Source organism: Scardinius erythrophthalmus (assembly GCF_964197995.2).
Source record: "Scardinius erythrophthalmus genome assembly, chromosome: 10".
In the NCBI taxonomy this organism is placed as follows: domain Eukaryota; kingdom Metazoa; phylum Chordata; class Actinopteri; order Cypriniformes; family Leuciscidae; genus Scardinius; species Scardinius erythrophthalmus.
This window is the reverse complement of record NC_138230.1, coordinates 21,936,975-21,960,785: the sequence shown is the minus strand read 5'-3', so window position 1 is coordinate 21,960,785 and position 23,811 is coordinate 21,936,975. Positions and strand designations below refer to the sequence as shown.

General features: G+C 41.0%; 1 protein-coding gene across 4 annotated transcripts in view; it reads right to left on the bottom strand.

Annotated features, from left to right (window-relative positions):
* The window catches only part of LOC308697897 (cytosolic 5'-nucleotidase 3-like), a 114,769-nt gene that overhangs the window by 51,162 nt on the left and 39,796 nt on the right, over positions 1–23,811 (bottom strand). For all 4 annotated transcript variants that reach the window (XM_081377563.1, XM_081377564.1, XM_081377566.1 and 1 more), the window contains one exon: positions 16,372–16,457. In XM_081377563.1, the coding sequence (XP_081233689.1) occupies positions 16,372–16,457 (86 nt within the window). The remainder of the gene's footprint in view (positions 1–16,371; positions 16,458–23,811) is intronic.

The window sequence follows — 23,811 nt, the reverse complement described above, 5'->3', positions numbered from 1 at the left end:
TGGTTGCTATGGTGTTGCTATGGTGTTGCTAGGCGGTTGCTAGGGTGTTCTGGGTGGTTGCTATGGTGTCGCTAGGCGGTTGCTAGGGTAATCTGGGTGGTTGCTAGGGTGTTCTGGGAGGTTGCTAGGGCGTTGCTAGGTGGTTGTTAGGGTGTTCTGGATGGTTGCTAGGCAGTTGCTAGGGTGTTCTGGGTGGTTGCTAGGCGGTTGCTAGGGTGTTCTGGGTGGTCGCTATGGTGTCGCTAGGCGGTTGCTAGGGTAATCTGGGTGGTTGCTAGGGTGTTCTGGGAGGTTGCTAGGGCGTTGCTAGGCGGTTGCTAGGGTGTTCTGGATGGTTGCTAGGCAGTTGCTAGGGTGTTCTGGGTGGTTGCTATGGTGTTGCTAGGCGGTTGCTAGGGTATTCTGGGTGGTTGCTATGGTGTTGCTAGGCGGTTGCTAGGGTATTCTGGGTGGTTGCTAGGGCGTTGCTAGGTGGTTGCTAGGGTATTCTGGGTGGTTGCTATGGTGTTGCTAGGTGATTGCTAGGGTATTCTGGGTGGTTGCTAGGCGGTTGCGAGGTGGTTGCTAGGGTATTCTTGGTGGTTGCTAGGGCGTTGCTAGGGTGTTCTGGGTGGTTGCTATGGTGTTGATAGGCGGTTGCTAGGGTATTCTGGGTGGTTGCTAGGCGGTTGCTAGGGTATTCTTGGTGGTTGCTAGGGCGTTGCTAGGTGGTTGCTAGGATGTTTTGGGTGGTTGCTATGGTGTTGCTAGGCAGTTGCTATAGTATTTTGGGTGGATGCTAGGGTGTTGCTAGGGTGTTCTGGGTGGTTGCTAGGCAGTTGCTAGGTGTTCTGGGGGGTTGCTAGACAGTTGCTAGGGTGTTCTGGGTGGTTGCTACGGTATTTTTGATGGTTACTAGAGCGTTTCTAGACGTTGCTAGGGTGTTCAGGATGGTTGCTAAGGTATTTGTTTTGTTGCTATGGTGTTACTAGGTGGTTGGTAGTTGTCAAAGATGGTTACTATGGAGTTTTTATAGAGTTATTAAAATCTTTAATAACGAGTGCCTTCAGTACGGCACTCGGCCTACGGCCTCGTGCCTATGGCCGAATAAGCACAAGCATGGAGCAATATCGCAAGGCCACAAGTGTAATATTGCGTTAAAAAATACAAAAAAATTAAAAAACATTTTTTTTGTTTTAGGGTGGTTGCTAGGGAGCTCTTAGTGGTTGCTAGGGTGCTGAAACTGGTTGCTAGGGTGTAGCTATGAAGATTTTAGGCCATTACTTATTGGCTGCTTGATAATATAAATCCTCTGAGGGAGAGAGAGAGGGAGAGACGCAGGGGTGTCAGGCCCTTTGGAGTCTGTGTGTGTGAAAACGGCAGTTGGGATTCAAATATTTTTAGAACTCCCAATGTAAAGTCAATGGGGACTTTTTTGGCCGCTTTTTCGTCCGCTGTGCGAACATCGTACACCCGATCGCTTAGAAAAGTCATAGCACACCTCTCCTCAATGAGCCGGTCGATTTGACACCTCACTCAGGAGCCTGTGACAAACGGTGCGGGGCGCATTACGCGCCAAACTTTTGTCCAGAATAATAATAATAATAACTAGAATGTACATTTCCTGAAGAAAATGTGAAATGGTGCTTGCAGTGGCAAAACTCTCCACTCGGTTGCTAGGGTGTTGTACATGATTGCATACGAGCCAACAACCATGTCTGTACAATGTTGTGGAGCTGAAATATAGCTTCTATATGTTGCAATATGGTTTATTTGTGGCTCTAAACGGTTGCTAGGGCGTTGCTTGGCGGTTGCTAGGGTGTTCTGGGTGGTTGTTAGGCGGTTGCTAGGGTGTTCTGAGTGGTTGCTAGGGCGTTGCTAGGGTATTCTTGGTGGTTGCTATGGTGTTGCTAGGGAGTTGCTAGGGTGTTCTGGGTGGTTACTATGGTGTTGCTAGGCGGTTGCTAGGGTCTTCAGGGTGGTTGCTAGGGTGTGATGGGAGGTTGCTAGGCAGTTGCTAGGGTGTTCTGGGTGGTTGCTAGGGCGTTGCTAAGGTGTTCTGGGTGGTTTCTAGGACGTTGCTAGGCAGTTGCTAGGGTGTTCTGGGTGGTTGCTAGGCAGTTGCCAGGGTGTTCTGGGTGGTTGCTATGGTGTTGCTAGTCGGTTGCTAGGGTATTCTGGGTGGTTGCTAGGGCGTTGCTAGGGTGTTCTGGGTGGTTGCTATGGTGTTGCTAGGCGGTTGCTAGGGTATTCTGGGTGGTTGCTAGGCGGTTGCTAGGGTATTCTGGGTGGTTGCTATGGTGTTGCTAGGCGGTTGCTAAGGTATTCTGGGTGGTTGCTATGGTGTTGCTAGGCGGTTGCTAGGGTATTCTGGGTGGTTGCTATGGTGTTACTAGGCAGTTGCTAGGGTGTTCTGGGTGGTTGCTAGGGCGTTGCTAGACGGTTGCTAGGGTATTCTGGGTGGTTGCTATGGTGTTGCTAGGCGGTTGCTAGGGTATTCTGGGTGGTTGCTAGGGTATTCTGGGTGGTTGCTATGGTGTTGCTAGGCGGTTGCTAGGGTATTCTGGGTGGTTGCTATGGTGTTGCTAGGCGGTTGCTAGGGTATTCTGGGTGGTTGCTAGGGCATTGCTAGGCAGTTGCTAGGGTATTCTGGGTGGTTGCTATGGTGTTGCTAGGCGGTTGCTAGGGTATTCTGGGTGGTTGCTAGGGCGTTGCTAGGCAGTTGCTAGGGTATTCTGGGTGGTTGCTAGGGCGTTGCTAGGGTGTTTTGGTTGTTTGCTAGGCGGTTGCTAGGCAGTTGCTATGGTATTTTGGGTGGTTGCTAGGGTGTTGTGGGTGGTTGCTAGGCAGTTGCTAGGTGGTTGCTATGGTGTTGCTAAGCAGTTCTGGTTGGTTGCTAGGTGGTTGCTAGGGTATTCTTGGTGGTTGCTAGGGTGTTGCTAGGTGGTTGCTAGGGTGTTCTTGGTGTTTGCTATGGTGTTGCTAGGCAGTTGCTAGGGTGTTCTGGGTGGTTGCTAAGCAGTTGCTAGGTGTTCTGGGTGGTTGCTAGGCAGTTGCTAGCATGATGCTAGCATGATTAGCATGTTGCTAGCATGTTTTTAGCAAGATGCTGTTGCCAGGTGGTTGCTAGGGTGTTCTGGGTGGTTGCTATGGTGTTGCTAGGCAGTTGCTAAGGTGTTCTGGGTGGTTGCTAGGCAGTTGCTAGGGTATTCTTGGTGGTTGCTAGGCAGTTGCTAGGGTATTCTTGGTGGTTGCTAGGGCGTTGCTAGGTGGTTGCTAGGGTGTTCTGGGTGGTTGCTATGGTGTTGCTAGGCAGTTGCTATGGTATTCTGGGTGGATGCTAGGGCGTTGCTAGGCAGTTGCTAGAGTGTTCTGGGTGGTTGCTATGCAGTTGCTAGGTTTTCTTGGTGGTTGCTAGGCAGTTGCTAGGGTGTTCTGGGTGGTTGCGAGTGCCTTATTTGCGGCACTCGGCCTGCGGCCTCGTGCCTATGGCCGAATAGGCACAAGCATGGAGCAATTTCGCAAGGCCACGAGTGTAACATTGCTTTAATTTTTTTTAAAAAAGCCGTTGCTAGGGTGTTCTGGGTGGTTGCGAGTGCCTTCAGTATGGCACTCGGCCGTATGGCCGAATAGGGTGTTCTGGGTGGTTCAGTACGGCACTCGGCCTGCGGCCTCGTGCCTATGGCCGAATAGGCACAAGCATGGAGCAATATCGCAAGGCCACGAGTGTAATATTGCGTTAAAAAATACAAAAAAATGAAAAAAACATTTTTTTTTGGTTTAGGGTGGTTGCTAGGGAGCTCTTAGTGGTTGCTAGGGTGCTGAAACTGGTTGCTAGGGTGTGGCTATGAAGATTTTAGGCCATTACTTATTGGCTGCTTAATAATATAAATCCTCTGAGGGAGAGAGAGAGGGAGAGACGCAGGGGTGTCAGGCCCTTTGGAGTCTGTGTGTGAGAAAACGTCGGTTGGGATTCAAATATTTTTAGAATGCCCAATGTTAAGTCAATGGGACTTTTTTGGCCGCTTTTTCGTCCGCTGTGCGAACATCGTACACCCGATCGCTTAGAAAAGTCATAGCACACCTCTCCTCAATAAGCCGGTCGATTTGACACCTCACTCAGGGGTCTGAGACAAACGGTGCGGGGCGCATTGCGCGCCAAACTTTGTCCAGAATAATAATAAGAAGAAGAAGAAGAACTAGAATGTACATTTCCTGAAGAAAATGTGAAGTGGTGCTTGCAGTGGCAAAACTCTCCACTTGGTTGCTAGGGTGTTGTACATGATTGCATTCGAGCCAACAACCATGTCTGTACAATGTTGTGGAGCTGAAATATGGCTTCTATATGTTGCAATATGGTTGCTAGGTGGCTCTAAACGGTTGCTAGGGTGTGAAATCAGTTACCATGGTGATAGTTACAGACAGTTTCCCAACCAAAACAAAAGAGCCAACCCCCATCTCTATGTGATGTTCTGATGCAGAGACATGGGTCATGATAAACGGTTGCTAGGGTCCTCTGTTTGGTTGCCAGGGAGTGACTTGGCAGGTGCCAATGATGAAACTCCAAAGGCTGATTGTCAGTATAAATGATTTAAACCAACTCCCATGCCTCTGTGACATTCAGAATGGAAGATATCCCTCTTTGGAATTTGGTTGCTAGGGTCCTCTGTTTGGTTGCAAGGGAGTGACTTGGCAGGTGCCAATCATAAAACTCCAAAGGCTGCTTGTCATAATGAATGATATAAACCAACTCCCATGCCTGTGTGACTTTCAGAATGGAAGATATCCCTCTTTGGATTTTGGTTACTAGGGTACTCTGTTTGGTTGCTATGGAGTTACTTGGCAGCTGCCAATGATGAAATTCCAAAGGTTTCTTGTCAGTATGAATGATATAAACCAACTCCCATGCCTCTGTGACATTCAGAATGGAAGAGATCCCTGTTTGGATTTTGGTTGCTAGGGTACTCTGTTTGGTTGTTATGGAGTTGCTTGGCAGCTGCCAATCATGAAACACCAAAGGCTTCTTGTCAGTATGAATGACATAAACCAACTCCCATGCCTCTGTGACATTCAGAATGGAAGATATCCCTCTTTGAATTTTGGTTGCTAGGGTAATCTGTTTGGTTGCTATGGAGTTGCTTGACAGCTGCCATTGATGAAACTGCAACGGCTTTTTGTTACTATGAAGGATATAAACCAACTCCCATGCCTCTGTGACATTCAGACTGGAAGATATCCCTCTTTGGATTTTGGTTGCTAGGGTACTATGATTGGTTGCTAGGGAGTGGCTTGGCAGCTGCCAATCATGAAACTCCAAAGGCTTCTTGTCAATATTGAATTATATAAACCTTCCCCCATCTCTATACGATGCTCTGATACAGAGATATAGGCCTTGCTAAATAGTTGCTAGGGTACTCTGTTTGGTTGCTATGGAGTGGCTTGGCAGCTGCTAATGATGAACTCCAAAGGCTGCTTTTCAGTATGAATGACATAAACAAACTCCCATGCCTCTGTGACATTCAGAATGGAAGATATCCCTCTTTGAATTTTGGTTGCTAGGGTAATCTGTTTGGTTGCTATGGAGTTGCTTGACAGCTGCCATTGATGAAACTGCAAAGGCTTTTTGTTACTATGAATGATATAAACCAACTTCCATGCCTCTGTGACATTCAGAATAGAAGATATCCCTCTAGGATTTTGGTTGCTAAGGTGCTCGACAATGGTTGCTAGGGAGGGGCTAGGAAGTGTTGAGGTGATTCATGATTGGCCATTTGATGCCCTGAGTGAAACGAGACCACCTTGGTGTTTCTATGATCTACTAGAGCGTTTCTAGACGTTGCTAGGGTGTTCAGGATGGTTGCTAAGGTATTTTTGGTAGTTGCTATTTTGTTACTAGGTGGTTGGTAGTTGTCAAAGATGGTTACTATGGAGTTTTTATAGAGTTATTAAAATCTTTAATAACGAGTGCCTTCAGTACGGCACTCGGCCTGCGGCCTCGTGCCTATGGCTGAATAGGCACAAGCATGGAGCAATATCGCAAGGCCACGAGTGTAATATTGCGTTAAAAAATACAAAAAAATGTAAAAAAAAATTTTTTTTGGTTTAGGGTGGTTGCTAGGGAGCTCTTAGTGGTTGCTAGGGTGCTAAAACTGGTTGCTAGGGTGTGGCTATGAAGATTTTAGGCCATTACTTATTGGCTGCTTGATAATATAAATCCTCTGAGGGAGAGAGAGAGGGAGAGACGCAGGGCTGTCAGGCCCTTTGGAGTGGTGTGTGTGTGAAAACGTCGGTTGGGATTCAAATATTTTTAGAATGCCCAATGTAAAGTCAATGGGGACTTTTTTGGCCGCTTTTTCGTCCGCTGTGCGAACATCGTACACCCGATCGCTTAGAAAAGTCATAGCACACCTCTCCTCAATGAGCCGGTCGATTTGACACTTTACTCAGGGGTCTGTGACAAACGGTGCGGGGCGCATTACGCGCCAAACTTTGTCCAGAATAATAATAATAATAATAATAATAATAACTAGAATGTACATTTCCTGAAGAAAATGTGAAGTGGTGCTTGCAGTGGCAAAACTCTCCACTTGGTTGCTAGGGTGTTGTACATGATTGCATTCGAGCCAACAACCATGTCTGTACAATGTTGTGGAGCTGAAATATGGCTTCTATATGTTGCAATATGGTTGCTAGGTGGCTCTAAACGGTTGCTAGGGTGTGAAATCAGTTACCATGGTGATAGTTACAGACAGTTTCCCAACCAAAACAAAAGAGCCAACCCCCATCTCTATGTGATGTTCTGATGCAGAGACATGGGTCATGATAAACGGTTGCTAGGGTCCTCTGTTTGGTTGCCAGGGAGTGACTTGGCAGGTGCCAATGATGAAACTCCAAAGGCTGATTGTCAGTATAAATGATTTAAACCAACTCCCATGCCTCTGTGACATTCAGAATGGAAGATATCCCTCTTTGGAATTTGGTTGCTAGGGTCCTCTGTTTGGTTGCAAGGGAGTGACTTGGCAGGTGCCAATCATAAAACTCCAAAGGCTGCTTGTCATAATGAATGATATAAACCAACTCCCATGCCTGTGTGACTTTCAGAATGGAAGATATCCCTCTTTGGATTTTGGTTACTAGGGTACTCTGTTTGGTTGCTATGGAGTTACTTGGCAGCTGCCAATGATGAAATTCCAAAGGTTTCTTGTCAGTATGAATGATATAAACCAACTCCCATGCCTCTGTGACATTCAGAATGGAAGAGATCCCTGTTTGGATTTTGGTTGCTAGGGTACTCTGTTTGGTTGTTATGGAGTTGCTTGGCAGCTGCCAATCATGAAACACCAAAGGCTTCTTGTCAGTATGAATGACATAAACCAACTCCCATGCCTCTGTGACATTCAGAATGGAAGATATCCCTCTTTGAATTTTGGTTGCTAGGGTAATCTGTTTGGTTGCTATGGAGTTGCTTGACAGCTGCCATTGATGAAACTGCAACGGCTTTTTGTTACTATGAAGGATATAAACCAACTCCCATGCCTCTGTGACATTCAGACTGGAAGATATCCCTCTTTGGATTTTGGTTGCTAGGGTACTATGATTGGTTGCTAGGGAGTGGCTTGGCAGCTGCCAATCATGAAACTCCAAAGGCTTCTTGTCAATATTGAATTATATAAACCTTCCCCCATCTCTATACGATGCTCTGATACAGAGATATAGGCCTTGCTAAATAGTTGCTAGGGTACTCTGTTTGGTTGCTATGGAGTGGCTTGGCAGCTGCTAATGATGAACTCCAAAGGCTGCTTTTCAGTATGAATGACATAAACAAACTCCCATGCCTCTGTGACATTCAGAATGGAAGATATCCCTCTTTGAATTTTGGTTGCTAGGGTAATCTGTTTGGTTGCTATGGAGTTGCTTGACAGCTGCCATTGATGAAACTGCAAAGGCTTTTTGTTACTATGAATGATATAAACCAACTTCCATGCCTCTGTGACATTCAGAATAGAAGATATCCCTCTAGGATTTTGGTTGCTAAGGTGCTCGACAATGGTTGCTAGGGAGGGGCTAGGAAGTGTTGAGGTGATTCATGATTGGCCATTTGATGCCCTGAGTGAAACGAGACCACCTTGGTGTTTCTATGATCTACTAGAGCGTTTCTAGACGTTGCTAGGGTGTTCAGGATGGTTGCTAAGGTATTTTTGGTAGTTGCTATTTTGTTACTAGGTGGTTGGTAGTTGTCAAAGATGGTTACTATGGAGTTTTTATAGAGTTATTAAAATCTTTAATAACGAGTGCCTTCAGTACGGCACTCGGCCTGCGGCCTCGTGCCTATGGCTGAATAGGCACAAGCATGGAGCAATATCGCAAGGCCACGAGTGTAATATTGCGTTAAAAAATACAAAAAAATGTAAAAAAAAATTTTTTTTGGTTTAGGGTGGTTGCTAGGGAGCTCTTAGTGGTTGCTAGGGTGCTAAAACTGGTTGCTAGGGTGTGGCTATGAAGATTTTAGGCCATTACTTATTGGCTGCTTGATAATATAAATCCTCTGAGGGAGAGAGAGAGGGAGAGACGCAGGGCTGTCAGGCCCTTTGGAGTGGTGTGTGTGTGAAAACGTCGGTTGGGATTCAAATATTTTTAGAATGCCCAATGTAAAGTCAATGGGGACTTTTTTGGCCGCTTTTTCGTCCGCTGTGCGAACATCGTACACCCGATCGCTTAGAAAAGTCATAGCACACCTCTCCTCAATGAGCCGGTCGATTTGACACTTTACTCAGGGGTCTGTGACAAACGGTGCGGGGCGCATTACGCGCCAAACTTTGTCCAGAATAATAATAATAATAATAATAATAATAACTAGAATGTACATTTCCTGAAGAAAATGTGAAGTGGTGCTTGCAGTGGCAAAACTCTCCACTTGGTTGCTAGGGTGTTGTACATGATTGCATTCGAGCCAACAACCATGTCTGTACAATGTTGTGGAGCTGAAATATGGCTTCTATATGTTGCAATATGGTTGCTAGGTGGCTCTAAACGGTTGCTAGGGTGTGAAATCAGTTACCATGGTGATAGTTACAGACAGTTTCCCAACCAAAACAAAAGAGCCAACCCCCATCTCTATGTGATGTTCTGATGCAGAGACATGGGTCATGATAAACGGTTGCTAGGGTCCTCTGTTTGGTTGCCAGGGAGTGACTTGGCAGGTGCCAATGATGAAACTCCAAAGGCTGATTGTCAGTATAAATGATTTAAACCAACTCCCATGCCTCTGTGACATTCAGAATGGAAGATATCCCTCTTTGGAATTTGGTTGCTAGGGTCCTCTGTTTGGTTGCAAGGGAGTGACTTGGCAGGTGCCAATCATAAAACTCCAAAGGCTGCTTGTCATAATGAATGATATAAACCAACTCCCATGCCTGTGTGACTTTCAGAATGGAAGATATCCCTCTTTGGATTTTGGTTACTAGGGTACTCTGTTTGGTTGCTATGGAGTTACTTGGCAGCTGCCAATGATGAAATTCCAAAGGTTTCTTGTCAGTATGAATGATATAAACCAACTCCCATGCCTCTGTGACATTCAGAATGGAAGAGATCCCTGTTTGGATTTTGGTTGCTAGGGTACTCTGTTTGGTTGTTATGGAGTTGCTTGGCAGCTGCCAATCATGAAACACCAAAGGCTTCTTGTCAGTATGAATGACATAAACCAACTCCCATGCCTCTGTGACATTCAGAATGGAAGATATCCCTCTTTGAATTTTGGTTGCTAGGGTAATCTGTTTGGTTGCTATGGAGTTGCTTGACAGCTGCCATTGATGAAACTGCAACGGCTTTTTGTTACTATGAAGGATATAAACCAACTCCCATGCCTCTGTGACATTCAGACTGGAAGATATCCCTCTTTGGATTTTGGTTGCTAGGGTACTATGATTGGTTGCTAGGGAGTGGCTTGGCAGCTGCCAATCATGAAACTCCAAAGGCTTCTTGTCAATATTGAATTATATAAACCTTCCCCCATCTCTATACGATGCTCTGATACAGAGATATAGGCCTTGCTAAATAGTTGCTAGGGTACTCTGTTTGGTTGCTATGGAGTGGCTTGGCAGCTGCTAATGATGAACTCCAAAGGCTGCTTTTCAGTATGAATGACATAAACAAACTCCCATGCCTCTGTGACATTCAGAATGGAAGATATCCCTCTTTGAATTTTGGTTGCTAGGGTAATCTGTTTGGTTGCTATGGAGTTGCTTGACAGCTGCCATTGATGAAACTGCAAAGGCTTTTTGTTACTATGAATGATATAAACCAACTTCCATGCCTCTGTGACATTCAGAATAGAAGATATCCCTCTAGGATTTTGGTTGCTAAGGTGCTCGACAATGGTTGCTAGGGAGGGGCTAGGAAGTGTTGAGGTGATTCATGATTGGCCATTTGATGCCCTGAGTGAAACGAGACCACCTTGGTGTTTCTATGATCTACTAGAGCGTTTCTAGACGTTGCTAGGGTGTTCAGGATGGTTGCTAAGGTATTTTTGGTAGTTGCTATTTTGTTACTAGGTGGTTGGTAGTTGTCAAAGATGGTTACTATGGAGTTTTTATAGAGTTATTAAAATCTTTAATAACGAGTGCCTTCAGTACGGCACTCGGCCTGCGGCCTCGTGCCTATGGCTGAATAGGCACAAGCATGGAGCAATATCGCAAGGCCACGAGTGTAATATTGCGTTAAAAAATACAAAAAAATGTAAAAAAAAATTTTTTTTGGTTTAGGGTGGTTGCTAGGGAGCTCTTAGTGGTTGCTAGGGTGCTAAAACTGGTTGCTAGGGTGTGGCTATGAAGATTTTAGGCCATTACTTATTGGCTGCTTGATAATATAAATCCTCTGAGGGAGAGAGAGAGGGAGAGACGCAGGGCTGTCAGGCCCTTTGGAGTGGTGTGTGTGTGAAAACGTCGGTTGGGATTCAAATATTTTTAGAATGCCCAATGTAAAGTCAATGGGGACTTTTTTGGCCGCTTTTTCGTCCGCTGTGCGAACATCGTACACCCGATCGCTTAGAAAAGTCATAGCACACCTCTCCTCAATGAGCCGGTCGATTTGACACTTTACTCAGGGGTCTGTGACAAACGGTGCGGGGCGCATTACGCGCCAAACTTTGTCCAGAATAATAATAATAATAATAATAATAATAATAAGAATAATAAGTATGAGCAATAACAATAGTGATGCCTTGCTTTCAGCAAGCACCACTAATAATAATAAGAATAATAAGTATGAGCAATAACAATAGTGATGCCTTGCTTTCAGCAAGCACCACTAATAATAAGTATGAGCAATAACAATAGTGATGCTTTCAAAAAAGCACCACTAACTAGAATGTACATTTCCTGAAGAAAATGTGAAATGGTGCTTGCAGTGGCAAAACTCTCCACTCGGTTGCTAGGGTGTTGTACATGATTGCATACAAGCCAACAACCATGTCTGTACGATGTTGTGGAGCTGAAATATAGCTTCTATATGTTGCAATATGGTTTATATGTGGCTCTAAACGGTTGCTAGGGTGTTCTGGATGGTTGCTAGGGTGTTTGTAGACAGTCACTAGGGTGTTCTGGGTGGTTGCTATGGTGTTGCTAGGCGGTTGCTAGGGTGTTCTGGGTGGTTGCTATGGTGTCGCTAGGCGGTTGCTAGGGTAATCTGGGTGGTTGCTAGGGTGTTCTGGGAGGTTGCTAGGGCGTTGCTAGGTGGTTGTTAGGGTGTTCTGGATGGTTGCTAGGCAGTTGCTAGGGTGTTCTGGGTGGTTGCTAGGCGGTTGCTAGGGTGTTCTGGGTGGTCGCTATGGTGTCGCTAGGCGGTTGCTAGGGTGTTCTGGGTGGTTGCTAGGCAGTTGCTAGGTGTTCTGGGGGGTTGATAGACAGTTGCTAGGGTGTTCTGGGTGGTTGCTACGGTATTTTTGATGGTTACTAGAGCGTTTCTAGACGTTGCTAGGGTGTTCAGGATGGTTGCTAAGGTATTTGTTTTGTTGCTATGGTGTTACTAGGTGGTTGGTAGTTGTCAAAGATGGTTACTATGGAGTTTTTATAGAGTTATTAAAATCTTTAATAACGAGTGCCTTCAGTACGGCACTTGGCCTACGGCCTCGTGCCTATGGCCGAATAAGCACAAGCATGGAGCAATATCGCAAGGCCACAAGTGTAATATTGCGTTAAAAAATACAAAAAAATTAAAAAACATTTTTTTTTTGTTTTAGGGTGGTTGCTAGGGAGCTCTTAGTGGTTGCTAGGGTGCTGAAACTGGTTGCTAGGGTGTAGCTATGAAGATTTTAGGCCATTACTTATTGGCTGCTTGATAATATAAATCCTCTGAGGGAGAGAGAGAGGGAGAGACGCAGGGGTGTCAGGCCCTTTGGAGTCTGTGTGTGTGAAAACGGCAGTTGGGATTCAAATATTTTTAGAACTCCCAATGTAAAGTCAATGGGGACTTTTTTGGCCGCTTTTTCGTCCGCTGTGCGAACATCGTACACCCGATCGCTTAGAAAAGTCATAGCACACCTCTCCTCAATGAGCCGGTCGATTTGACACCTCACTCAGGAGCCTGTGACAAACGGTGCGGGGCGCATTACGCGCCAAACTTTTGTCCAGAATAATAATAATAATAAGAAGAAGAAGAATAATAAGTATGCAAGAGAACACTAATGATGCCTTGCTTTCAGCAAGCACCATTAATAATAATAAGAAGAATAATAAGTATGCAAGAGAACACTAATGATGCCTTGCTTTCAGCAAGCACCATTAATAAGAAGAATAATAAGTATGCAAGAGAACACTAATGATGCCTTGCTTTCAGCAAGCACCATTAATAAGAAGAATAATAAGTATGCAAGAGAACACTAATGATGCCTTGCTTTCAGCAAGCACCATTAATAAGAAGAATAATAAGTATGCAAGAGAACACTAATGATGCCTTGCTTTCAGCAAGCACCATTAATAATAAGAAGAATAATAAGTATGCAAGAGAACACTAATGATGCCTTGCTTTCAGCAAGCACCATTAATAATAATAATAATAATAATAATAATAATAATAATAATAATAAGTTTAAATAGGATTTCAATATGTTGGCTCTCTCAAGCCAACTTAATAATAATAATAATAATAATAATAAGTTTAAATAGGATTTCAATATGTTGGCTCTCTCAAGCCAACTTAATAATAATAATAATAATAAGTTTAAATAGGATTTCAATATGTTGGCTCTCTCAAGCCAACTTAATAATAATACGTTTAAATAGGATTTCAATATGTTGGCTCTCTCAAGCCAACTTAATAATAATAATAATAATAATAAGTTTAAATAGGATTTCAGTAAGTTGGCTCTCTCAAGCCAACTTAACTAGAATGTACATTTCCTGAAGAAAATGTGAAGTGGTGCTTGCAGTGGCAAAACTCTCCACTCGGTTGCTAGAGTGTGGTACATGATTGTCACATGATTGTTCATTTGAAAATCACGTGTCTAGTATCTGTAAAACTGCATTTTTCCATCTTAAAAATATATCTAAATTACGTCATATGCTCTCATTGACAAATGCGGAACAATTGGTTCCATGCGTTCATGACCTCAAGGCTAGATTATTGTAATGCTCTACTGGGTGGTTGCCCTGCACGCTTAATAAACAAACTACAGCTGGTTCAAAACGCAGCAGCTCGAGTTCTTACCAGAACCAGGAAGTATGACCATATTAGCCCAGTTCTGTCAAAACTGCACTGGCTCCCTATTAAACATCGCATCAATTTTAAAATATTGCTGATTACTTACAAAGCACTGAATGGTTTAGCTCCGCAGTACTTGAGCGAGCTCTTAACGCATTATAGTCCTTCACGTCTATTACGATCTCAAAATTCCGGCCAGTTGATAATACCTAGAATATCAAAATCGACTGCTGGCGGTAGATCCTTTTCCTATTTAGCACCAAAACTCTGGAACAGTCTTCCTACCATTGTCCGGGAAGCAGACACACTCTGTCAGTTCAAAGCCAGATTAAAGACACATCTCTTTGACCTAGCTTTCACATAATACATTATAGACTTCTATAATTTAATGTTATGCTGCATAGATTAGGTCAGCCGGAACCGGGAACACTTGCCAAAAATCCTGATGTACTCGTTACATCATGAGAAGAATGGCATCTACGCTAATTTTAGTGTCTGTGTTTATCCCAAGGTTTTTCCTGCAGCCTGCCGGATCCAGGCCGTATCCAGATCTGACGAAGGACCTTCGCCTGGACCGATGACAACGCAGTGCTGAAGTGCCAACTAGTCTCTCCCTATGGAGGATCCCACTACCACTCTACAGATAAGGCGTTGTCGGGAAAATTCGTCTCGCGGTCCTACCCCAAAGCAACAAATAAAATAAAATTCCTTATCAAAATTTATAAGGAAAGACAAGTATTTTGTTTAGGCTTGGCTTGTAGGGAATTCCAAACCTGCGTATATTCTAAGGCACATAACTATAGAACCCATTCTAAATGCGCATGTGACCGCCATCAGCGTTTCTCACAGGTTCGCGTTTAAAGTCTGTGTAGAGAGAATGGTGTCGTCTTAGCGGCCCCTAATTTAATAACAAATGATCATTGCGACGGAACCAAATCAATTAAAACTAACTTTAGATGGAAATAACTTAACTCTGCTGTAAAGCCGAAACAATCTCTGTTACCTTAAATTATACGCTTATCTCTGTAAAGCTGCTTTGAGACAATCTACATTGTTAAAAGCGCTATATAAATGAAGATGACTTGACTTGACTTGACTAGTCACAGCGTGTACAAATAACATGGTCAGAAGGCGAAGCACTGCTACTTGGGTGGACTGATTTGCTCGCAGCACTTGAGAAGCCCTGTGGTGAGGAGCAGAGTTCGCTCAGAATTGGAGTAAATTCCCCAGAAGAAAGCAGTGCTTTGTCTTCTGAGAATATAGTTCCCAGTAACTGGGGGTAAAAGTAATGTAACTGTCTGGTTTTAGCCAGGTTTCTGTCAAACACAGCACATCTCGGTTATGATCTGTGATTATATAATTTAAAATGAGTGCTTTTATAGAAAGGGATCTGATATTCAGCAAACTGAGTTTTATCATTTGTTCATCGCGGAGCATATTACAGAAAGATCCTAACTTAAGAATACTATCTTATCTGTTTGGTAACCATGGCAATTTCAGTTAGAACCTCATTTAGGACAAAAGTTATTACAGAATTACATTTCTTAAGTACATTATCTTATCTTAAATAATAGTTTAGCAACCAAATGTTACACTGCGACTAACGATTCATGCCAAATGAGAGGTACGTGAACCCACTGCAGGGCTCAGTTTCGATTTTAAAAAGGCCCAAGTTTATTATAGGCTTGGCATTTAAAATAAATGTTGTTTGTAATGAATGGCACTATAATTTATTTTTATTTTATACATACATATACATATATTTATTTATATTTTTGTATATATATATATATATATATATATATATATATATATATATATATATATATATATATATATATATATATAGGCCTGAATAGGCCTACCATTAAATTTAAAGGATTTAGAGTGATTGGAAGTAAAATAAATGTTTACAGTGTTTAGAATTTGTAAACGTTTTGTTTTATTTACCAGTATTAATTTGTGTTTTTTCTCTCAAAAACAGGCCAAATAAAATTGAGTTGTAGCCTATTGTTAAAAAGTAGATTTACAATGGCGACCGTTTCCTCCAACAAATCTAGCATATTGTGTTCATTACTCTCACCCACATTAACTGGGTTTAATTACAGTTATAATTATGAGGGGGTCCTTGGAAAATGTTCTACCCTGTAAGGGGTCCCTGACTCAAAAAAGGTTTGAAACCGCCTAGAGCTTTTCTCTAAATTATTTGTGAGGATCAACTTTGATAACAAAAAATAATAACAACAACACAAACTCTTGTAACAGGTTATAACCCATATACACATCTTTATAATAATTTAGGCTAGAGTTATACAAATATGAGTACTTTCTAACCTCCTCACACAATCTCTCATCCACTTAGCCATCCACTGTTGTAGCTTGCACATGCTTGTCTCTTCTGTTTATTTTTTGTGAGTTTTTCTTTGACTACCTTATTATTTAACACACTGTTGCCACCTTGTGGACAAAATTAGTGCAAAAAGAAATCAATGTGCATGTGTAACCAGCACGTACAGAGTACGTATTATACACACGTATTATTCATTCAAATTCTTATACAAACAACATAATTTGTATAAACAATTGTTTTACTAGATATCTCCCCATAGAAGTGGCCAATATGTTGAAAAATTAAAATCACAGGCACTCCTGTTTGTTGTTGAGAGCTTAGCTGTGTAATGAGTAGATGTGTCTTACCATTCAACCATGAGTGGTAACTTCTCTTCCACGGAGCATGTGGAATCGATCTCTATAGGGTAGTATGTGTCCAGAAGATTCTGCAGCTGTAAAAAAAAAAAAAAAAAAAAAAAAAAATTATACAAATATTTCTGCTCCAAAAATATGAACAGAAATATAACAGACTAGATAAAACTTTGATGTCGAGAAATAGCAGTGTTCTGTTTTCTGCACACCATATAATGTGTCAAAGATAAATATTGCATATACAGTGCTATGCATAAGTTTAGACAACCATACTAAAGTTGACTAAAAAGAGGAATAAAAAATCATCTTTTGGAAACTGAACTTAATGCCTTAATTTAAAAAATTAGGAAAAATCCAACCTTTAAGGACACCCATTTTCTTTGTGAATGAATAATGTATCGTAAATAAATAAATGTTCTTCCTTAAAATACAGGGTGCTTAAGTTTGGACACCCCTATGTTAAATTCCCATAGAGGCAGGCAGATTTTTATTTTTAAGTATTTTTGTAAAAAAAATTTTTAGGATACTATGCATCCTGATAAAGTTCCCTTGGCCTTTGGAATTAAAATAGCCCCACATCATCACATAGCCTTCACCATACCTAGAGATTGGCATGGTTTTATTTCAGTTAGCCTAATAGCTAGTTTGATTTGCATTGAGAGATGATCTTATGGAAAGTACCCCATGCCAATCTCCAGATGGCAGAAGGGTGAACAGTCCATGAAAGGGGTGAAGGGGTCTTCAGCAAATATTGATGGCTCTGCGGATGCAGTGGTTGTTGAATGAGGTATCTATAGTGGGTAAAGAGATCCTGATGATCTTTTCCGCTGTCCTCACAATCCGCTGTAGAGTCTTGTGGTCAGAGGCTGTGCAGTTCCCGTACCACACAGTAAAACAGCTGGTCAGGATGCTCTCTATCAACCCTCTGTAGAAGGAGGTGAGAATGGGAGGAGAAAGTTTGGCTCTCTTCAGCCTCCGCATAAAGTAGATACGCTGCTGAGCCTTCTTGACGAGGCAGGTGGTGTTAAGAGTTCAGGAGAGGTCCTCTGTCATATGCACACCAAGAAACTTGGAGCTTTTGACTCTTTCCACATTTGTTCCATTGATGTGCAGTGGTGAGTGGTCCGCTTGGGTTCTCCTGAAGTCGACAATCATCTCTTTAGTCTTATCAACATTAAGAGATATATTGTTGTCTCTACACCATACTGCGAGCTATATAGTCACCTATACGCTGACTCATCATTATGCTGATGAGGCCCACAACTGTAGTATCGTCAGCAAACTTGATGATGTGATTAGAAATAAACTTAGTAGCACAGTCATGGGTCAGCAGGGTGAACAGCAGAGGACTAAGCACACAACCCTTGGGGACACCGGTGTTGGTGTGATGGTGCAGGAGGTGGAGTTGTCGATCTTGACAGACTGGGGTCTCCCAGTCAAAAAGTCCAGGATCTAGTTGCAGAGGGAGGTTTTTAAACCCAACAGGCTCAGCTTTGTTGTCAGTTGTTGTGGGATGATTGTGTTGAATGCTGAACTAAAGTCTATGAACAGCATCCTTACGTAATTATCTTTTTTATCTAGATGAGTCAGAGACAGATGTATGATAGCAGATTTGGCACCCTCTGTTGAACGGTTAGGATGATGTGTGTACTGAAATGGGTACAGTGTGGTGGGAAGACTGTTCTTTGTGTTTCATGACTAGCCGCTCGAAGGTGTAAGTGCAACAGGCCGGTAGCCATTCAGACAGGACACAGATGTTTATTTGGCACAGGGATGATAGTAGTCGTCTTGAAGCACACAGGAACAACTCTCTGGCTCAGGGAAATGTTGAAGAGGTCCGTGAGGACATCTGCAAGCTGATCAGCATATTCTCTGAGCACCCTGCCAGGTATATTGTCAGGACCTGCAGCTTTCCGTGGGTTAGCTCAGGATAGAATCTACTGCAGACAGGCGAAGTAAATGATTGGTAGAAGTTGGAGTAGTCTTCCTCGCTGGCATGTTGTTCTGTGCTTCAAATCGGGCATAGAAATCATACAGGGTATTTGGGAGTGAGGTGTCGTCATCACAGAGAGGTTGTTTTGCTTTGTATTCTGTGATGGCTTTTTTTTTTTGTACCATTTTACTGTTATTTGTAAGTGTAATGCATGTATTGAGAAACTGCAGCCTCATGCTTAACGCAAAATAAATAGGATCTGTATTCTTCTGACTTCCATTTTTCCACGCTCACACCTTTGGCACGTTTTTGTTTTTGCACAAATACGGCCAAAAGTATTGCAGGCCTGTGAACAGCAATTTCCAAGCGAAAACAACAGAGTCAGGAACCGTAAAACAGATTGATCACGTAAAACCAACCTTTGTGTAAAAAAATAAACTGTTGCAAATGTATAAATGACTTTTTGTGTACATGGGGCAAAAAAGTTATAACCCGAAATAACCCAATTTGGACAGTTCTCAGCTTTCTTTTAGCTGCGCGGATCAAGCTATGATATGTAGCTAGTATGAATAACAATATGCTTTCTCCATGTCCAGATTTGACTGTAATGTAAAACTGATACTTCAAATCAACATAACCTCAATTAAATGTAGTCGAAGGAAATCCAAGGCACTCTTCTTCAGAAATTTTTAAAACGCCTTTATTTGACTGGCTATCTCATAATAGAAAATTTAAAAGACATGGGGGAAAAAACAACCCACGCGTAGCAGCACAAACAGCCTTCTTCAGGGTATGCTTTCTAACCAAACAATTTCCTCTTTTATAGCTGCTAATTAGAAACACCGGAATGACATAATACATGCACATACAGAGAAGGTCCACTAGGTGGTTACATTGCAAATTGAATAAAAAAAAAATAAAAAAAAACATACACATACATATATATATACACATTATACATACATATACACATATACATATTAAAATATATATATATATATAAAAAATATATATAAAATTATAAAATTATGTGGGTTTTGTAACCATTGTTCTAGTATTAAAGAATGCAAAGAATTCTGTAATTTCAAGACAGATAAGATGTACAACATAAAGGCATTCATTAATTGCAATACTACTTTTGTGGTATACAGGTCATCATGCAAATGTGGATGCTTTTATGTAGGCCGGACCAAGAGACGTCTCAAAGACAGAGTATCGGAGCATAAAAATGCCATTAGAAAAGCTAATTTAGATTACCCTATGGCAAAACACTTCCAAAATGTGCACAATAGTAATCCAGAAGGCCTAATGGTTGAGGGTTTAGAAATGATCAAAAAGAGTATTCGGGGTGGTGACTGATTAAAATTACTTTTACAGAGAGAAACATTCTATATATATGAGCTACAGGCCACAGTATACCCTGGGTTGAATGAAGAAATAGATTTCGGTCCTTTTTTGTGATATATGCTTTCTGTGTACAGACTACTTTTGTCTTTCATCCTTTTATTTTTTTTATTTATAAAATGTAATTTTTTTTTAGATATATGTGTGTATATGTGTTTTTTTTTTTTTTTTTTTTTTTTTCAATTTGCAATGTAACCACCTAGTGGACCTTCTCTGTATGTGCATGTATTTAGTCATTCTGGTGTTTCTAATTAGCAGCTATAAAAGAGGAAATTATTTGGTTGGATTGCATACACTGAAGAAGGCTGTTTGTGCTGCTACGCGTGGGTTGTTTTTTCCCCCATGTCTTTTCAATTTTTAAATTATATATTATGAGATAGCCAGTCAAATAAAGGCTTTTTAAAAATTTCTGAAGAAGAGTGCCTTGGATTGCCTTCGACTACATTTAATTGAATTCCCGACCCCAAAGAGCACCTTCAAAAACTTTTTTTGAACTCCTTGAGCACCCTGGACATTTTTTTCTTTCCAACATAACCTCAACTTTGACAAAAATTTGTCTTTAATATTGTCTAAATAAATATACATATCCAAATTCCAAAATCAAATGCAAAGTCACTAATTATTTCAATAAAAACCCAGCATCCAGAGAATACACAGCATCTTGATATGTTTATATACAGTACCAGTCAAAAGTTTGGAAACATTACTATTTTTAATGTTTTTGAAAGAAGTCTCTTATGCTCATCAAGCCTGCAGTAAAAAAAACAAACAAAAAAACAAAACAGTAATATTATGAAATATTATTACAATTTAAAATAATGGTTCTCTTTTTTAATATACTTTAAAATGTAATTTATTTTTGTGATGCAAAGCTGAATTTTCATCAGCAAGTACTCCAGTCTTTGGTGTCTTATGATCCTTCAGAAATCATTCTAATATGCTGATTTATGATCAATGTTGGAAACAGCTGTGCTGCTTAATATTTTTTCTATAACCTGAGATACTTTTTTCAGGATTATTTGATGAATAAAAAGTTAAAAAGAACTGTATTTATTTAGAATAGAAATCTTTTGTAACAATATACACTACCGTTCAAAAGTTTGGGAACAATAACTTTTTTTTTTTTTAAGAAATTAGTACTTTAATTCAACAAGGATGCTTTAAATTGATAAAAGGTGATGGTAACGATTTATATTGTTCGAAATGTTTTTATTTTGAATAAATGCTGTTTTTATGAATAAATGCTGTTAACTTTTTACTCAATGAATCCTGAAAAAAGTATTCCAAAAAATATATATTAAACAGCACAACTGTTTCCATCATTGATAATAACTGAGTATCAAATCATCATATTAGAATGATTTCTGAAGGATCATAAGACACCAAAGACTGGAGTACTTGTTGATGAAAATTCAGCTTTGCATCACAAAAATAAATTACATTTTAAAATATATTAAAAAAGAGAACCATTATTTTAAATTGTAATAATATTTCATAATATTACTGTTTTTTTGTGTTTTTTTTTTTACTTTTTTTTTACTGCAGGCTTGATGAGCATAAGAGACTTCTTTCAAAAACATTAAAAATAGTAATGTTTCCAAACTTTTGACTGGTACTGTATAGGGCTATACAACCATCTAGTGCAGGGGTCACCAAACTTTTTTCTCTGGGGGCCACATTATCGTTCCTGACTGTGATGGGGGGCCGGGGCCGGGTCAGCTATATAACATAGAATTGTATGACCCAGACCAAAATGACCACCAGCAGGCCTCATTGTGTAGTAGAGATTACTAGCCTAGCACAGCCATCCCCACTACTATATCCACACTACTATATCAACACTTGATTCCTGGCACATATTTGTGTATATTATTACTAGTGGTTTGCAAAAGTTGTAATCGAGTCTTCACACTTTGTTTTATTTAAAGTTATTCTTCACAAATAATCGTTGGTCCACTGTTCTTTGAAAACTCTGCACTCTCTTTTAGGGGTGGAACGGTACACAGAAGTCACGGTTCGGTTCATACCTCGGTTCAGACATCACGGTTGGGTACAATGAAGGGAAAAGCAAAACAAAAATGCAGAAGGCTTGTGCATGTCTCAGGCTGGACCACCAAAAGAAAAATAAATGTCTTAAGCCTTGTATTTTTTGGAAAACATGGAGTTAGGCACCAAGATTACTTGACTAGGTCAAATAATGAAGGAGTTAGGACATTAAGGTCTTTCTGCCCATCTTGGACACCATCTTGAAAATGACACCTTTCTAGTGGTCAAACTTTGGTAAACTTTTAGTATGTTATTAAGGACACCTTATACTAAAAAAAAAAAAAAACAGCTGAGAAACCTTTTGATAGAATTTTTTTAGGGTTAAGTGTTTTTTTTTTTTTCATATATGCAGCCGCCTATGAATCTTTACTAGCGATAACAACAAATACAGAAAATTTATTCACAAGATCGAAACCATGCGCTAATAATCCACATGAAACTGATTAACGTAAACTGTAACTAACTGTCATAAAATGTTTAACTGTGTGCACTGACGTCACTCACATTACACTATAGGCTGAGGCGCCTCATGTGATCCAGGTTAGCCGTTACGCTTTCTCCAATGGTAAGAGATACAGACCCTCTCATCTCCCTAATATAAGACCATCTCTGGTTCACCGCTGGGGGCAATTATCTCTGTCAACCCATGAATTATGAGGACTAACTGAGAACCAATGAACAAGTGTCTGTGGGTTTTACCTGATCTCTGATCAGTTTTGTACATTTGTAGACGTTTTAATTAGACATTAGTATAATTAAAAAGAATAATAGTAGGTAATAGTCTCTTATTGGCCTGTTTAGCTGAGCCATTCATAGAACAAACAAAACAAAAACCTGACAATTGATAAAAGAACATATAGACACTTGATAATATTATAGATGATTAGACAATTGCATTTGAAAGATTTTACTTTCAAAAATAAATTTGCAAACAATTTGTAAAAAGTGTTTTTATGCATGTTTGGCCCGGGTTTTTGTTGCATTTACACTGTTCTGGCCACTAGGAGTCACCGTGGAGACGGGTGTCGGATTGTTTTGAAGTCTCGGCACAATATGGCACATTTGCTTCAACTTCAGTGTTCCACAACGCCTCGATCTGCCCACTACTACAAACTAATTTGGCCTGCTGAGGATGATGATGAGCAGGATACATGCACTGACAGAAATTTTCTTTCTTAACTCACCAGCTCGAAATTCAATATGAACTCATATGGTCAGCCTAATGGTGCACAGCTTATAAAGCAATCATGATTTATTTATTTATTTATTTAACGTACATTATTTATTTTAATGTATGTGTGCAAAGTATCATTTCGGTAACGAGAACAATGCTGAGCCAAATGAAGATAAAGATGTGTTTTGGCGACTGGCGTGTTTATTGAACCAATGCAAAACAAATGTGGTAAATTTGGTGTAAGCGTGGAAAAATGGAAGTCAGAAGAATTCAGATCCTATTTATGTTGCGTTAGCATGATAGCATGATATGTTTCACAATACATGCATTACACTTACGAATAACTGTAAAATGCTACAAATTTTGTTTCTTACACTTGAAAGGCGATGTACACCTTTACAAATCTTCTCTTGCGTGTGCAAATTTAATTTACACTTACAATCTTATGTGCACTTTTACAAATCTTACACTGGTGCATGCGATTCTTTATGGCATCATATTACCTTCATAGCAGCCTCTATGAACATATTCCAGTCTGTGTGCTCAAAGCAGTCCAGAAGTGCTGAGATGGCACCCTCAGACCAGGTTCTCACCTCTTTCAGAAGCGGTTTGTCACGTTTCAGAAGTGGTCTATATACTGGGTATAGCATAACAGAAAATTTATCCGATCTGCCGATGTGGGGGTGGGGTGCAGCCTTGTAAGCACTATGAATGTTGGTGTAAACAAGGTCCAAAGTGTTTTTACCACGGGTTGCAAAATCAACATGCTGGTGGAACTTTGAAAGCAGTGATTTCAGAGGTGCATGGTTAAAATCTCTGGCAACAATGAAAAATAAATCGGGGTGTGCTGTCTGTAGGTTACTGATAGCCCTTGTAG